General features: G+C 45.3%; 1 protein-coding gene across 2 annotated transcripts in view; it reads left to right on the top strand.

The window, feature by feature from the left end:
• The window catches only part of RRN3 (RRN3 homolog, RNA polymerase I transcription factor), a 30,631-nt gene that overhangs the window by 10,344 nt on the left and 2,727 nt on the right, over positions 1 to 17,560 (top strand). For both annotated transcript variants that reach the window (XM_059154698.1, XM_059154699.1), the window contains exons 7-16: positions 33 to 96; positions 1,852 to 1,921; positions 5,198 to 5,296; positions 7,664 to 7,756; positions 8,696 to 8,834; positions 10,305 to 10,435; positions 11,458 to 11,588; positions 12,505 to 12,689; positions 14,792 to 14,900; positions 16,544 to 16,696. In XM_059154698.1, coding sequence (XP_059010681.1) covers positions 33 to 96; positions 1,852 to 1,921; positions 5,198 to 5,296; positions 7,664 to 7,756; positions 8,696 to 8,834; positions 10,305 to 10,435; positions 11,458 to 11,588; positions 12,505 to 12,689; positions 14,792 to 14,900; positions 16,544 to 16,696 — 1,174 coding nt within the window. The remainder of the gene's footprint in view (positions 1 to 32; positions 97 to 1,851; positions 1,922 to 5,197; positions 5,297 to 7,663; positions 7,757 to 8,695; positions 8,835 to 10,304; positions 10,436 to 11,457; positions 11,589 to 12,504; positions 12,690 to 14,791; positions 14,901 to 16,543; positions 16,697 to 17,560) is intronic.

The following is a 17,560-nucleotide window of genomic DNA, read 5'->3' as shown; positions in this document are numbered from 1 at the left end:
TAATGCTCATACTCTCACTTTTCTCCTTGTAGATCTTCCTGCCAATTTTGACACATGTCACAGAGCCTTGCAAATAATAGCAAGATATGTCCCCTCGTGAGTATCCTTTTGCTTCTTTCTTTGATCATGGTCTTTAAGTCTCAAGAAAATGGTAATCAGTTAGTGGGCATTTACTATGTTCATAGCATCAAAACTCAAGTTGTATGGTACATGTTTTTGTATCCTGTGATAGAACATTCTACAAAATGGCATTTTAGTTTTCTCTTCATTGTCTGTATTGAAATTATTTAAAAATTGATTTCCGAATTAAGGACTTAATTTAAATTATGTAAATTCTTAAAGCTTGTGTGCAAATTTTCCTCCACATTTTGTATAGTGGCTGAAATTTTGTTTTTATCTTCAATAAGATGTGATACCCCAAAATTTTCAGTGAACAGCCCATGTATCATTCCATATAAATAAAAATTGCAGTTCTAATTTTGTATGTTGATTATATTAAAAGAATTCTTTTCTAAGGATTTATTTTATTTTAGAGAGGGAGAGCCTAAGCAGGGGGAGGTACAGAGGACGAGGGAAAGAATCTCACACAGACTGCCCTCTGAGTGTGGAGCCTGACGTTGGGCTCCATCCTACAACCCTGAGATGAAATCAGGAGTTGGTTGCTTAACCAACTGTGCCACCCAGGCACCCCATATTTGCATTTCTAAAAAGTTAACAGTTCTAAGAAAAGCCTGGGTTTCTTTTGGAAGGGTGGACTTCACGTTCCCCTGTGTCGCGGCCAGCGCGACAAACCGACTAGGAACGTGAGGGTAAGAGGATGGTGAAAAGAAATGAAGAGACAAAGAGATGGGGGCAGGAGGAGCACCAAGGAGGATGTCCCCTAGTGCCCAAGTTTATTTTGCAGAGCTCTGATTTATACCACACAGTAAGGGAATCACCTCCTGTACATCTGGTGCTAGTTTCTATTTTGGCCTGAGAGTAGCCAGCCATGCAGAGATATCAGACAGCCTTGACCTTCGTGGTTTGGACACCTAGGCCATAACACAATATTCACAAAACACAGGAGCCTTATTAACTTAATCTTGAGACAGCAGCTGCAATGGCAACAAGCCAAACCTTACAGTGTTCTCATAACAATCACCAGGGGAAAACGGTGGCACTCTAGCTCGCCACCCATGAAAGTCCTCGGTTGAAGAGGTTCCCAATAACTGTTGCTGTATTGGGTTAACCCCTTCTAGGCACCAGGCTCCCAACACCCCTGTAAGTTTATTATTTGCTAACTTAAAAAAAAAAATGCTCAAGATGATACTTTTTTTCTGCTTTTTAAAGTAAGATATGTGGGATGCCTGGGTGGCTCAGTTGGTTAAGCAGCTGCCTTCGGCTCAGGTCATGATCCCAGTGTCCTGGGATCGAGTCCCACATCGGGCTCCTTGCTCTGCAGGGAGCCTGCCTCTCCCTCTGACTCTGCCTGCCACTCTGCCTGTGCTCGCTCTCTCTTTCTCTCTGACAAATAAATAAATAAAATCTTTAAAAAAAAAAATAAAGTAAGATATGTGGGAAAGCACTATAGAGGGAAACGTTTAGATTTTAAACTGACGCTCTGTTGCTTTTGTAGGAAAAATGATTGATTTGATTTGCCATTGATATCAAAGTTAATAGGAGGCTGTTTCCTGCTAAGTTGATGTAGATCTTCTCTGAAGCTATGTGTTTATGTCAAGTTGTGATTATTTGAAGTAGTTAGTGACCATTTGCTTCCTGCATCCATATTTACTCTTAGAATGGAAATGTCACCTTCCAAGAAAGTCCAGTTAACATGGATTGATCTTTAAATTTTTAAATTTTTTTAAATAGGACACCGTGGTTTCTTATGCCAATACTGGTGGAAAAATTTCCATTTGTTCGAAAATCAGAAAGAACACTGGTAAGAAATCTTTTCATGGGGAAAATAATGGAAAAGTTATCACTTAGTTTTACGTGATGTTTTTTTTTTTTTCTTAGCAGTTGTCTTCCAGATTAAACTCAAGACTAAGAATTTGACTCAGATTCCTTTCTTAGGAACTCACTGAGGATCCCCAGGCTCTTTTTCCCTTATGCAAGTCAGGGAAAGAGTCCATTTCAGAAATATCTGAATAGGCTTAGTGATAATATAGATAAAAATTGCTAGAAGGTAATAGTTTATACATTACCAATTGTAAACAAGCCTTATTTGCACATGAAGGCAGAACTGTCTATGGATGAATTTTTCCCAAGTTTTGTGTAATATTTAGATGACCTGTGGTTTTCAGTAATGACTAATGAATAGTGGTTTCCTACTAAGCATGCTTTTTTTTTCTAAGTAAGGTATTATGTGTATTAAATACAGAGTTAATAAGGTTTGCTAATGTTTGTGATAGTCTGTTTCAAGTGGCATATTATAAATCTTGTATCTCTTATGACTATTGATGTAAAAATACTCAACAACCCACTAGAAAATGGCATTTAGCAACATAAAGAGTTAATGGACTATGGCCAAGTGAAATTTATGCTGGGAATGCATGGTTCGTTTAATACCTGTTAAAATCAGTTAATAAAACACACCATGTCAGTAGAATAGATGGCAGGAACCACATGATTATTTCAGTAGATTCACAAAAGTATTTGAGGAACACCAAAACCCTTTCATGACAAGAATAGAAGGCAGCTTTTTCAACAGGTAACATCCCTCTCAATGGTGAAAGAGTGAGAACTTTCCCCTAAGATAAGGAACAGAACAAGGATGTCTGCTTTTGCCACAGTTGTCTAACAAGGGCACACAGGAAAAGGAAAAGACACCCAGATTGGAAAGGAAGAAGTAAAAATGCCTCTATTGACAGATGACATGATCCTGCATTTAGAAAAATCCTGAGGAATTCTCAAAGCACTATTAGAACTAAGATGAGTTCAACCTGGTTATAGAATACAAGATCGGGGGCACCTGGGTGGCTCAGTGGATTAAGCCGCTGCCTTCGGCTCAGGTCATGATCTCAGTGTCCTGGGATCGAGCCCCGCATCAGGCTCTCTGCTCAGCGGGGAGCCTGCTTCCCCCTCTGTCTCTGCCTGCCTCTCTGCCTACTTGTGATCTCTCTCTCTGTCAAATAAAATAAATAAAATCTTTAAAAAAAAAAAAAAAAAAAAAAAGAATACAAGATCGGGGCGCCCGGGTGGCTCAGTGGGTTAAAGCCTCTGCCTTCGGCTTGGGTCATGGTCCCAGGGTCTTGGGATCGAGCCCCGCATCAGGCTCTCTGCTCAGCAGGGAGCCTGCTTCCCTTCCTCTCTTTTCTCTGCCTGCCTCTCTGCCTACTTGTGATCTCTGTCAAATAAATAAATAAAAATCTTAAAAAAAAAAAAAGAATATAAGATCAATATACAAAAGCCAGTAGTACAAGATAATTTAATGGGGCAAACAAGTCTTTTCCACAAGTGGTTGTGGGACAAGCGGAAGTCTACATGAAAGAATGAAGCAGGGCCCCCCACATGTTAAACAAAAATGACCTCAAAGTGGGTGAAAGACCTAAATGTAAGCTAAAAAAAGGGCTCTTAGTAAGAACACATAGATGAGCACTTTTGTGACCTGGGATTAGGCAACAGTTTCCAGATAGGATGCCCAAAACACGAGAGCCACAGAAAACCAGACCAATTCGACTTCCTTACAGCTAGTCAGCTCTGCTTCAGGACCCCTTCCAGAGAGTGTAAGACCGCTCAAACCTTGCGAGTCGTATAGTGGATAAAGGAGTAATCTAGAATATACGAAGCACTCTTCCAATGTCTTGATAATACAAAGGCAAATAACTCAAAAAATGGGCACACGACCTGAGCAGGTATTTGTCCAGAATTGATAATGCTTACGGTCAATGCGCAAAAGAAAAAAGGTCAACATCGCTAGCCATCAGGAAAAGGCAAGATGAAACCCTAACAAGGTTTCACTTCACAGCCCCTGGGATGGCTGTACTTAGAGGGACAGACAGTGACAAGTAGTGGTGAGGATGTGGAGAAGTCAGATCCTTCCCTTGTTCCCTTGCTGGTGAGAGTGGGGAATGGTTGGTGCTGGAAGTGCTTTGGGAAGGCCTCTAGACCGTCCCTCAGAAAGGTTGAACAGAGAATTGCCATATGACTTAGCATTGCCACTGCTAGGTGTCTAACCAGCAGAAAATACACGTCTACACAGCACTTTACAAGATTATTCAGAAGCAGCATTATCTCTAATAGCCAGAACATGGGAACAACCAAATACTCATGGGTCAGTGCATCAACAAAATGTGTTACATGTATACAGTGGGTATTATTGGGCAATAAAGCAGAGTGGCTACGAAGTGAGTGAATCTTGAAAACATGCTAAAACGTCACATAGCAGAAGATTCCACTTCCATGGCAGGTCTAGAATAGGCAGATCGTTAGACAGAAAGTCAGTCAGTGGTTCCCTAGGGCTTGGGAGGACGTACACTACCCAAAAATGCCCTGCCCTTTTTAGGTGATGAAAATGTTATAAATCAGTTGTGGCGACAGTTGTATAACTCTGAATATACCGGATACTGTTGAATTGTACACTGTAGATGAATGACGTATATCTCAACAAACCTGTTTTTTTTTTTTTTTTTTTTTTTTTTTTTTTTTTTTTTAAAGATTTTATTTATTTGACAGAGAGAGATCACAAGTAGGCAGAGAGGCAGGCAGAGAGAGAGAGGAGGAAGCAGGCTCCCTGCTAAGCAGAGAGCCCGATGTGGGACTCGATCCCAGGACCCTGAGATCATGACCTGAGCTGAAGGCAGCGGCTTAACCCACTGAGCCACCCAGGCGCCCCTCAACAAACCTGTTTTTAAAAATGCTATAGAGGTATACAGATTACAGATTTAATTAATGGGGGTGTGGTGGGGGGCGTTTGGCTGGCTCGCCAGTGGAGCGTGCAGCTCTTGAGCTCAGGGCTGTGAGTGTGAGCTCCACATTGGGTGTAGAGATTACTGAAAAATAAAATCTTAATAAAATCACCCTCCCCAAACAAATTTAATTTACTGGGGGGTAATTAGATTAATTAGACTGAACGATGGAGGAACTGTATAGTTTCTGTGTTGCTGAATAGTCTGTTTTTTTCTGTTTAATTGAAATTAAAGATTGTGTAATTAATGTTTTCTTATGTCATTATGAAATACCCTCTGTTGAAGTGTTTTGTCTTTTTATGTTTTAGGAATGTTATGTTCATAACTTACTAAGGATTAGTGTGTATTTCCCAACCTTGAGGCATGAAATTCTGGAGCTTGTGATTGAGAAGCTACTCAAGTTGGATGTAAGTATTTGATAATCGGTTTTTCTCATTGATTTTCGTTTATTAAATACGTAGTCGTAGTACGTGAAACAGTAGTAGCAATGATGGAGAAGAATCCACATTTCCACCTTTCATTTCTTTGAACATTTCTGGAGCTTGGTGGATGTGCTGGGTTATAGAGATGGCCCCATCTCTCCTGGTCGGGAAACAAGGCATTAGATGGTCACAGCCATGTGAAAGTCCAGTCGTGGTAAATGCTGTGACTGGAACACACGGTCGTTACGTGCTGGTAAACCCGATACCGTGCGAAGGGGTGAGGAAGGCGTTCCTAAGGAAGCGATGTTGAATTCTTAGACCTTTTTTTTTTTTTTTAAAGATTTTATTTATTTATTTGACAGAGATCACAGATAGGCAGAGAGCCAGACAGAGAGAGAGAGAGGAAGGGAAGCAGGCTCCCCGCTGAGCAGAGCCCAATGTGGGGCTCGATCCCAGGACCCTGGGATCATGACCTGAGCTGACGGCAGAAGCTTTAACCCACTGAGCCATCCTGGCGCCCCATCTGAGACCCTTTTGTAAAGAGGCCTGCGGTGGGGTGCAGTGGGAATGAAGGAAAGTCCTGGATGCTAGTGACGGGGGAGAAAGGGCGAACTGGTCCTTGAGACTGGGTTGGAAGTGGGGAGGTAGAGGGTAAGAGAGCGCTTGCTCCCCGGGGAGTAGAGGCGGTGTTAGCAGTTAGAAGTCAGGAGGAGGTTGGGAGAGGAAGAGTTCGTTGTGGATGGATTGGGGGGCAGCTGGGCACCAGACGGAGTGGTAGCGGTGGGGAGGGGCCGGGGCTCACTGTGCTGTGGTGCTGGTGACGTGGGAGACAGGAAGTGTGCCGAGGGGGAGGGAAGGCCAGGGCAGACACCTGCAGGGGATCTGGGAGGAGGAAGGGTTTAGTCAGTGGTGTGAGCTACTGTTGATGTTTTTAAGAAGGCTGAACAGAGCCTAAGTCCTTGGAGTTGGTGATTAGGGAGTCTGTTGCCTTGTCCCTGGAGGGGGAAGCTGCGTTTCGGGGGGGGCAGTGTGTGTGGTTGTCGAGTGGGGCTGTTGGAGGCCTTGGTGAGGGTGTAGGAGGGGGTGGAGCTGGGCTGTTGGTGGACGGCAGAGTGGGAGTGAGGGAGGAGAGCCCTGGTACCGTGGCGGGCCGAGGCCGCAGTGCAGCAGGCCTGGGGAGAGCTGGAGGAGGGTGGGCAGGCTGGTGCGCGGCTCACTGGGAGGAAAGCTGTCCGGCCTGCTGCCTGTGCCACCTGTAGAGTCTTCCCATGGGTCGCACTGGGCAGCGGTGGAGAGCACATTTAGAAAGAGGTCGTGCAGAGAGAGAAAAAAGGCAGGATTTGAATGTTGTGTGGAACAAGGTGTCTGAAGGACCATATACCAAAGTGACTATTCACTAATTCAGGTTGACTTGCATTTTGTCATTCTTCTGCTCAGCTGACGGATGATATGCTTCTTGTACAACATGTAAGAGTTGGGATGCATGTTGGGTTTGTGGAAGCTGATTTAGACCAGCACACTGCATTTCGTAATGATTTTATGGAAGTGTGTAGTGAAAGGGTTTGATTTGTAGTCTCGTAAATTCCTTTGTGACCCGGGCCAGTTCATAGGTTTGCACCATAATTGTATATTGAGTCACAGTATCAGAAGGGATGCTCCTGTGGACTTCTTTAAAGTATGTAATGTGAGGGGTGCCTGGGCGGCTCAGTCCATGAAGCGTCTGCCTTCTCGGGGTCCTGGGATTGAGCCTCATGTCTTCTCCCTCTTCCTCTGCCTGCTGCTCTGCCTACTTGTGTGGTCTATCTCTCTGTCAAATAAAGAAATAAAATCTTTCTCCTTTTTTTTTTAAGTATGTATAGCAGATCAATTTCCAGTACCCAAATAAAGTACTTGTATTTTTTTTTAAAGGAAGAGAGGGAGCAAGTTGTGGGGGGCAGGGTGCAGAGGGAGGGAGAGAGACTCTCATGCAGGCTCCACACTGAGCACAGAGACCACTGTGGGGCTCGATCTCACAACCCTGAGATCACACCCTAAGCCAAAACCGAGAGTTAGATGCTTAACCGACTGAACCATCCAGGCACCCCAAAGTCATTGTATTTTTTATTTTACTTTATTTTATTTTTTAAGATACTATTTGAGAGCATGAGAGAGAGCAAGCATGGAAGCAGGGTAGGGGGGTAAGGGGAGAGGGAGAGGGAGAAGCAGGTTCCCTGTTGAGTAGGGAGCCCTGTCCCAAGACCTGGGATCATGACGTGAGCTGAAAGCAGACACCCAACTGACTGAACCCCCCAGGCACCCCCGAAATAGTTGTATTTTCACTGCCATCATTTTTCCCCCTTTGTTATAATGTAGGTGAATGCATCCCGGCAGGATATCGAGGATGCTGAAGAAGCAGCTGTTCAGACTGGCAGTGGGCCAGATGCCACCGAAGGACTCTTCAATATGGTCAGTGTCCCCCAGGGTGGGTGGGGGTGGCTGACGGCCCCCCATCTTCTCCAAGGCTTTAGGTTAAACAGTTGTTGGGCAGACTTGGAAGTGAGGTTGAAGTGAACGGCTGCCGTCCGGTTGCTTCCTGTCCAGCCGACTTCGGTTACTTCCAGGGCTTTGAATGTGGGAGTGGTGAAGTAGGTTTCATTTTTGTTCTTAGTTTGTGTTTTCTGTTGTTCTGTTTTCTGTTTTTTGTTTTGTAAACCACATATAGTTTGTGAAGGAGTGATACATAGGAAAGCATACCAGTGTGATTTCTCTGTTTTATAAGTCTTAGGCCTTAATGCAGTACTTCTCTGCCTGGGGCTAGGCTTACTGGAGGAGGAGGGCTTGAGAGGGGCATTTAGGTCACTAGGGACAAAGGGCGTGAAGAAGCAGGAAAGGGCAGGGGAGGGAACTAAGCGAGAGTTTGCTCCCAGTAGGAAAACAGCTGCAGCCTGATGACCCCAGATCCCATGTGGGTCCCAGCTTGAAGTCAGGGAGACAGACTCCCGTGACCCCTTGTCAGCTGGGCACTTCAGCTGGGGAGGGGAGGAAGGAGTGCAAGGCTGTTCTCCAGAGAACCGGTGCTCCCAGCAGCCGGGGCACGGGTGCCCTGTCCTGGGGGAGGAGACCTGGCACCAGCAGGGCCCAGCACAGTGGGTCCCAGGAAAGCTGTGGTGCTCACGTGGCCTTGTGCCGGGTGGGCCTTCCCCGTGACTCTCCGGCTGGGCTCGGAATCTTTAGAATGCCATTAGGGGTTCCGGGTCACACCTTTGGTGGGGAGCCTCTGCCTAGGGCGGGGGCCGGTGTCTTGTCTTTGTTTTATCTTTCAAAGGAAATAATCAGCACTGGGAATTTTCCCTCTTACCCCTTTTACCCCAGTTTTTAATATCCGTTTGTCCCTTATCTTCAAAGGATGAGGATGAAGATACTGAACGTGACGCCAAGGCTGACCCTCAAGGGCTCGATCACATGGTGCATCCTGTAGCCGAGCGCCTGGACATCCTGCTGTCTCTGCTGCTGTCCTACCTCAAGGACGTCTGCTTCGTAGATGGTAATGACCCGCACTCGTCGCAGTAGCCGCAAGTGAACTCGGCAGCGCCCCGGCTGTGTGCTGGGTGTTTCTCCTACGTGACCGAGTCCTCCTAGAGGTCCTGTACAAATCCCCGTTTCAAGTACGAGGAAAGGAGGGTCTAGGGAGATCCCGTGACTGCCGGTGTGACACAGCTGGAGAATGTCGGGACCGGATTCGGGCTCAGCTGAATTTGTCTTCAAAGCCCCTGATGGTTTCACTGACTGTTGTAGTTGGGGATGATTCCTGGAGTTTGGTCAGTTTTAGGTGGAGATCAAAACACACTCGAGTTGCTCAGGACATCTAGGAGTAGCGCACGTCAATACAGGGTTGGTGCTAGGGATGGAGTTTGGGGGTGTAGTGCTGTGTTATGCTGTGAACACTTCGGGGCACTTCTTGCCATCCTGGAACTTTGTGCATCTGGAGGCTTTGCCATGGAAACAGGATTCTTCTGTTCGCATTGTGAAGATTTGAGAATGATAGTTGGCCACTCAGAGTAATTTCTAAGATTGGAATCTGAGTTGACTGTATTATTATTTTAATTTTTTTGTGGTTATTATATAGTTGAGAGAAAATTTGCGAACTCTAGGAAAGGATTAAAAAAGACAATTTAAATGTCTGCGTTTGTACTATTCAGAGAACCATTATTAGCATTTTGATCTATGTTTTTCTTTTAGGTTAGCATGTGGATATTTAGGAGTGTGTTTTTCACTGGGTTTGGGGCTCGTGCTGCACACAGTGATTCATAATCTGCCCTTTTCCCCCTGCTGTGAACATTTTCTCTGATCATTCACTATCCGTCTAGGCTGCTGTTGATTGTGTGGATTTAACTGGTCTCTTATTTTTTTTCTCCCTCCCCCCTCTTTTTTTTTTTTGAAAGATTTTACTTACTGGAAAGAGAGAATGAGCAAGTGAGGTGAGGGGGAAGGGTAGAGGGAGGAGAAGCAGGCTCCCTTCTGAGCAGGGAGCCTGATGCAGGGCTCGATCCCAGGATTCTAGGATCATGACCTATGCCAAAGGCAGACACTTCACCGACTGAGCCACCCAGGCACCTTCCCCCATCATTTTTTTGCTATTATAAATGTGTGATGAATATCCTGTGTTTGTGTGTGTGTGTGTGTGTGTGTGTCTGGTAATGCGCCCGTGATCAATTTCTGGCAGTAGAATTAGTGGATCAAAGGGTTCTGCTACATAAATAGTAAAATTGCCCTTTAAAAGGGCTTCCTATTTATGGCACCACAGCGGTGTGTGAGGGGAGGGCCTGCTTCATTGTCGGTGCCGGATTAGTATAGTTATGAAGGAGAATCTGTGCAAAATAAAAATGGCATTTTGTTACAAACATAGCTTAGTGGATGATGTTTCTTACTGGTATCTTATTTTTAGAAATTTGGTAAACGAAAGTGGCAGCTTAAAAATGATGTGTAAGGCTGAAATGTGAAACTGTCTCTTTAGGCAAGGTAGATACCAACAGAACAAAGGATCTGTATCGAGATCTCATAACCATCTTCGACAAACTCCTGTTGCCCACCCACGCCTCCTGCCATGTACAGTTTTTCATGTTTTACCTCTGCAGTTTTAAACTGGTGAGTACTCTCAGCATGGTCTTATTTTTTTCTTGCCCATGATTTTCCCTTAAAAACTGGGGTGAGTGTGGGGGGAGTTGGGAAAGGACACAGGAGGTGAGCCTTTTTTTTTCTGAAGCTCACTTTTCTGATGCCTCTAATGATAGCTCTTCCTAGGCCAGGTGCTCCGAAAGTGGCATTCTGCGTTTGCTCCACTAGGTGGTGCCCTTCCCTCTCCTTCCAGCCCTGGCTATTAAAATCCCGTGGATCTTTAACTGTTTCTCTCCTCATTCTCTCAGTTGATCCTAACGAGCCCCGAACAACTTCTAAATCCAGAGTTTTAAAACTTTAGGCATTGGCTTTCTGTTTGGGGGGCGGGGGAGGAAATATGGACTACTGTTCCTTTGCCACTGTTTTGTAGCTTTCTAGAAGTGTCAGGAGAGTACTGGGCATGGATAAGAAGGTTAAATTCTTTGCCCCGAAGTATGTGTGCCCCGAAGCTTTTGAATATAGCTATTTGGGGAGAAGTTGGAGTTTGTGCCTTTTGTTTAAAAAAAAAGCTTTAGTCTTTTTACTGCGATGAGCATCATTAGTCAAACACTGTCCTTGAATCTGTGTCTGTGTTTCTGGGTAAGGGCTTGGCACTGTCACAGTCCTGCTGCACGGTTCCCCCGCGAGTGTGGCTTGTCCCTGCTTTCCATTTCTGGCCGAATGGCGGGATCAGTTGCAGATTCCAAGGCCCTGTCACTGAGCCTGTGAAATCTGTAGGGTTGTATCTAAATTTCAGCTTGTTTGGGAAACTTTTTTAAGGCTGGGGAACACCTTTAGTTTTTAATACTATCATCTCAGAATGTTGTAAAATTAAGAACCATGAGAACTGCATATATTCTTTATCTAGCAGTATGACAGATACACTAGCACTGTCCTCTATGGTTGTGGACAGTCTTAGGATTCCGATAGCCAGAGATTTCTTCAGCATTAAAAAAGATTAGAGCATTAAAAAAGATTTTAAAAAAGCATTAAAAAAGATTCTCTTTTTATAGGGATTCGCAGAAGCATTTTTGGAACATCTCTGGAAAAAATTGCAGGATCCAAATAATCCTGCCATCATCAGGCAAGCTGCTGGAAATTATATTGGAAGCTTTTTGGCAAGAGCTAAATTTATTCCTCTTATGTAAGTAACCTAATTTTCCAAGTGCTTTTTCATGTCATGCTTTAAAAAGATTATAGCATTGTTTTAAGTCAGAGAAATACCTGCTCTAATTTTTGTCTGCCTTTAAAGTGAAAAAATCTATCCCCCATTCTGCGTAAGACGTTTACATTTCCAAAAGGCAATTTCAGAATAAAATGTCTCCTTTACATATAAAGCCTCATATGGAAAGCTTCTGTCCTCTGTTTTGCATAGTTACACTTGAACATGAAGCCCCATTTGTCTTCATGGATATTGTACAGTGTTTGTATACTGTTTTGATTCTTTTTATAGGTTTGTCATTTTTCATTTACATTCCGAATCAGTTGTATCTTAAAGCTGAAGAAAAAACTCTTTTAAAGGTAATAGAAAGATCTGTTTAGGAGGCCAGCTCTGGGCCTACTTCTTCCAGTGATGTATTTGGGCCAGTCCCTGACCACCGATAGCCCTCTGTCCACTCTACCCAACATTGTAGGCCATAGGACTTCATCAGAACCCTATAAGGAAGGGCGAAGTCAGTCACACACAGTCTCTTCCTTGTAAGATGTTGCTAAGTGTGCCCTTTCCTGCGGCCGTATTGCTCTGAGAGGGCAGGGAGGCCATCGGAGGAGTCCTTCAGAGTCCATAAGGAGACACGGTCCATCCCTTGGGGCCGCGGGCAGCTTTAGGGGCCTGTTCTTGCTAGAAGGTCGCAAGTTCTACTTTAGAATTGAAAAGCTGTCTTCCTGCCACCCATCCATTTCCTTCTTTTGTTTGCTGCTTCTCTGTGCCCACAGGGAATAGACGAAGAAGCCTGCAGACTGACTGTTCTTTGCATGTAGTGAGGCAACTGTGTGTTTTTATGTCACTCTTGGTTTTGTGTGAAGCAAGTGAAGTTGACTTGGGTTTTTCTTGTCCCTAGTACCGTAAAATCGTGCCTGGATCTTTTGCTTAACTGGCTGCACAGATACCTTAATAACCAGGACTCAGGAGCAAAGGCATTTTGTGATGTTGCTCTCCACGGACCATTTTATTCGGCCTGCCAAGCTGTGTTCTACACTTTTGTTTTTAGACACAAGCAGCTTTTAAGTGGAAACCTGAAAGAAGGTCAGTGGTGTGGGGTTGATGGGGGTGAGCTGGATTGTTCTGGAATACTGGCAGTCTTGAGAAAGTGGGGGTCATTTCTTTTTTGAGAATTTGATGAAAACTGTGGAGTCAGAATACTGCCCATGCACTCAAACTTTGACACATAATTTCAAGCAGCCCTTAGACCCCTAAAGCCGTAAGGCCCCTGTTGAGCAGAGAATGGCTTGGCGGTGGAGCACCTCTGTTTTAGAGGGTGACGTCTAGGCTGATTGTGAGCCGTGAGGGGGCTCTTCCTTGGGTGAGGCCCAGCACAGTGCTTTCTGCTGGTCCTTGTGTCGGCCTGGGGAGGGCGGGCATCGTTCCCCCCTCCCAGGGGGACTCTAAGCAGACACAGGATATTGATTGGCAGGATTAGATGAATATGATTCTGAAGCTCAGGGTCATAACAGTCAGGCTGCTTTGTCTAGGGGCTTAACCGTTAACCTACCAGTTTGCGGTTTTGCTAATTTCTAAGGGTTGCATAGAATTAAAATCTACCAGATGAAGTTTGTTTGTCAGGTTAGTGTGACAAGAACAGTACCAGTTAAGTCCGTTTAAATGGTTTTTTTACTTGCATGAATAACTCAAATGGTTTAATAGGCTGTTTCCTCTAAACCTCAAAATCTGACATTCCGGGCTGGGTCTCTGGTTGTTGTGGGGGCTGTTGTGGGCATGTTAGGATGGTTAGTGCCCTCTCTCCACTAAATGCTAGTAGCACCCTCCTGACCGCTGCCCGGACTGTCCATTGTGACCACTAAAACTCTCCAGACACTGCTACAAGTCCTCTTGGGGGCACAGCTGCCTTGAGAGTTGAGAACCACAGCTCTGAACTGAAACTTGTGTGTGTTACATTGTATTGTTTACTCATATTCTGTTACTTCTCAAAAGGTTACAGCTAGTTATATAAATGAGGAATAGGACAAGGTTTTAGCCCTACTTAAGCAAAGTATCTGCTGTTTGGGGTATAAATAAATGGTAAGACTTGGTTAAAGAGCATGTTCTTGTAAGCCATGATGGTATCCCATTTTTAGTTTTATCAGAATATTCATCAAAGAGGGGGCACTTGACTAGCTCAGTCAGAAGACCGTGTGACTCTTGATCTCAGGGTTGTGAGTTTGAGCCCCACATTGGGTGTAGAGATTACTTAAATAAAACTTAAAGAAATACATTAAAGAATTATCTAAAAAAATTTACTTAAGCATAAGTTGGTTTGCTTGCAAGGTATCTTTTACTAATAGAGGAGAGAATTCTGTGTATCTGTTCTAGGAGAGTGGTGTCTAACTTTTACTTCTACCTCCATAGTTTCCTTGTAAGCATAAAAACAGCTATCACACACAGGAATAACTTGCTCAGCTTCACTGGTAATTTCAGATGTGCAGCAGGTCCTGCTGTTGGCTTGCTCTCGTCAGATTGGCATACATGTCTGTCTGACGATGTCGGGAAGGAAGAACACCAGATCATAGTCATTACCTCTCGGGAGTAGAGAGCGCACTTGTTGCCTTAGCTCCATACTGACTTCGAGATTAACTGAGATCAGATCACATGGTTTTTTTTTCCTCTACAAACTCAGAATATCCTGAGTTTACAAATACCTAAATTCCAAATTGTCATAGAAGTTTATAGCCCACTAGGGATGTGCACTTACTTCCAGGTCTTTGAACGAATACACTGTTTTCTTTAGAAAAGTTGACTTGGGGGCGTCTGGGTGGCTCAGTGGGTTAAGCCTCTGCCTTCTACTCAGGTCATGATCTCAGGGTCCTGGGGTCTCTGCTCAGCAGGGAGCCTGCTTCCCCCACCCCGCCCCTGTCTCTCTGCCTGCCTCTCTGCCTACTTGTGATCTTTGTCTGTCAAATAAATAAAATCTTAAAAAAAAAGTTGACTTAGTCACAAGTGGGTGTGGTTTGGCCTGGTGACTTTCTCCAGGCTCGTGTGTATGTGACTGCGTGGCTCTCACCTACTTGAACCATTTCTGTAAGTGACTTTGTGAGAAATATTTCTGGTGTGTGAAGTACTCCGTGCTGCTTCAAGGTATTTCGACTGTTAAGTTTGTACATTTTAACAAATGTGTTGTTTTTTAATCAAAGGTTTGAGATACCTTCAAAGTCTAAATTTTGAACGTATAGTGATGAGTCAGCTAAATCCCCTGAAGATTTGTCTGCCTTCGGTAGTGAACTTTTTTGCTGCAATCACGAGGTAAGTTACTTACACTTTATGGGTGGAAATTACTTAAAAATAAGTTTATGTTAGTATCAGTATTGTACAGTTCCACTACATTTCTGTGAAATTAGTAAAATTAGTCACTATAAAACACATAAAAACCTATAACCCCATCATTTTAGGAAGCATTGTCGTTAAGCTTTTGTTTTTATACTTCGATACTATGGGAAGTTGCTAGTGCTTTGTGTTCAGAGATGATAATTAAGCAGAGGCCTCAGCACTTAGAAATGAGTAAGGCGACTAGGAAGTGGAGAGGTGCAGACCGAAGGTGTTTCTCAGGGTAATACACAGAGACCAGCCGCAGGAGGGGTACGCAGCGGCCGGAGAGGGGCTGGCGAGTGTCTGTCCTGTCAGGCCGTGCGCGGCAGGGGCTGGGTCCCCGCGCACCTGGAGGCGCATCACGCAGGACTCCCTGCGTCCTCCCAGTCCGGGTGGTAGTGCTGAGTCCTGCTTCAGTCCGGGATGGTGGCACCCTGGGGAGACGGGCCGACCTGTGAGAAGGGGCTCCCCGAGGGCCGAGCCGGTGCGCAAACGCAGGCGGTCTAGTGTTACTCCCCGGGTGATTCTGCTCTTGGTACACAATGAGTTGGGGACTTTGAGCCCTTGATCCGGGTGTTCAGGGTAGGATCATAGCTTAGAATCTTCAGCACGTAAGGGTCTGTTCTGTTAGAGACGGAAATAACTCTTCATCCCTAGTCCCTTAGACCACCTGCTGCTCTTACTCGGTAATCTTAGTTTTCCTCTGCTGGGCTTGTAGTTCGGGGTCTTCTGTCTCCTGGGATTTCAGAAATGATAACGGGATCAAGGAAAGGAGCAGACGACGAGCAGGAGTACGGCGGGGGGCGGTGTGAAGGGTCCCAGCACAGTGTAGGGGAGAGCAGGCGGCCGACGAGCAGCAGAGGCAGGAGCCGCTAGACTGTTCATGGCAGGGAGCCCGCTGTGCGAGAGGCTGCGGGTCTGGGGTCCGGAGTGAGGCCGAGAGCAAGAGGTGGGCCCAGAGGTCTCTGTCAAACTGATGCAGTGGCCTGTGGCCGCTGTTTCACTTCCCTAACGGGATGGGGATTCCTGTGGACCCATAACTTGCATTTGATTTGATCTGCTGAGTCTTACTCTGTCCATTTGTTTTTAATCAATTGTTTGTTGGGATTTAGGCCATTACATTTTGAGAATTGGGGGCGGCAGCTTAGGGGCCTCGTTACAGGCGTGTCCGGTGGAGCCCTCACCCCAGTGGCCAGGCCTGTCCCTCAGCAACCACTGTCCTTGGAGCACCCCCTTTCCGCCAGCCTCATTCTCTTACAGGTTGCAGACGTCACTTAGTTTGCAGCATCTTGCAAACCATAAGAATCCTCCCTCAAACACACTGATTTTTAGTGAGTCGTGCGTATCCTAAGCTTGCTGGCGGTGTAGAGCGATGGCCACACCTTCCTGCTCCTGGGCAGGTGTGTAGGCAGCAGGCCTGTAAGCTGCCCCCTAAAAGCATCGCTTCCTTTTTTACGTTTTTTTCCTTGGACGTGTTCTTTGTGACAGCATCTTTGTGGTCAGCCTGGTTGTCACACAGACAGGCACCTCCATGCAAACTTAGCCGCAAGGTTAACTCATGTCTCGGCTCTGTTCCGCAGTAAGTACCAGCTTGTCTTCTGCTACACCATCATCAAGAGGAACAATCGCCAGATGCTGCCGGTCATTCGAAACACGGCGGGCGGCGACTCGGTGCAGACCTGCACGAACCCACTTGACACCTTCTTCCCCTTCGATCCTTGTGTGCTTAAGAGGTGGGACTCTTAGCCTGCGACTGGATGGGGGGTGGAGGGACTGTATGTGGGACATGTATTTGCTGGGGGTTTTTTTGTCGTAAGTGGTGCTCCCGCTGTTTATCAGTGGCTCAGGGTCCCCTTCATGTGTTTCGGATCCCCAAGGCAGAGAAGACCTTTTAGAGGCTGAGGGCTGTGCAAACCTATAGTTCAGGAAGAACCCCAGATTGACACCAGAGGTTTCTCATTTACCTTTTGTTTTTCTGTAAACCAGTTGGTTTCAGCCTGAAAGGGACTGGGCATAGAGGTGCCTGGATGGGAAGGGCCTTTTGTGACTCAGAATTTTCTGCCAGGTGACTTGTTCCTTCCTTTAGAGAGCACATTCCCCGCTGTTGCCAAGGATGAACGGCAGCCGTGTAGTTTATCTGGGTGGGTGATGGTGAGAAACCTCCAGGCCAGTCTTGAACTTGGCGTTTGTATAAGGAAACAGGATTTCTGCGTGCTGTGCAGTTTCTCACTAGCAGCCCCACATTTAGGATTGTCTGGTCTCCCAAGGCATGGTTGACTGAAGCCACCACATTGGTCTTTTTTCCCCGACTAATCTTCAATAGATTTACCGTAGGAATATGAAAAAATGAAATTCCAGAGTAATATAATTTTGTTTTCATTTGGACATATTCTAACTCATTGTCGGTCCTGGCAGAGTTGAGAAATAATTTCACTTGAAAATAAAAAGATGGAAAAAAGAAAAAAAGAAAATAAAAAGATGAGAAACAGTAGCTGAATACGCCTTCTGAGTAGATGAAGCTTTACAGACTGGGAGCCCCATTATGTACGGTACTGACATCCAGTATTTTTTTGCACGACAATTATTTGAGCCGTAGT

Source organism: Mustela lutreola, chromosome 17 (assembly GCF_030435805.1).
Source record: "Mustela lutreola isolate mMusLut2 chromosome 17, mMusLut2.pri, whole genome shotgun sequence".
Taxonomy (NCBI): Eukaryota; Metazoa; Chordata; class Mammalia; order Carnivora; family Mustelidae; genus Mustela; species Mustela lutreola.
Note: the sequence above shows the minus strand (reverse complement) of the source record. Positions and strands in the feature narration are given on the sequence as shown.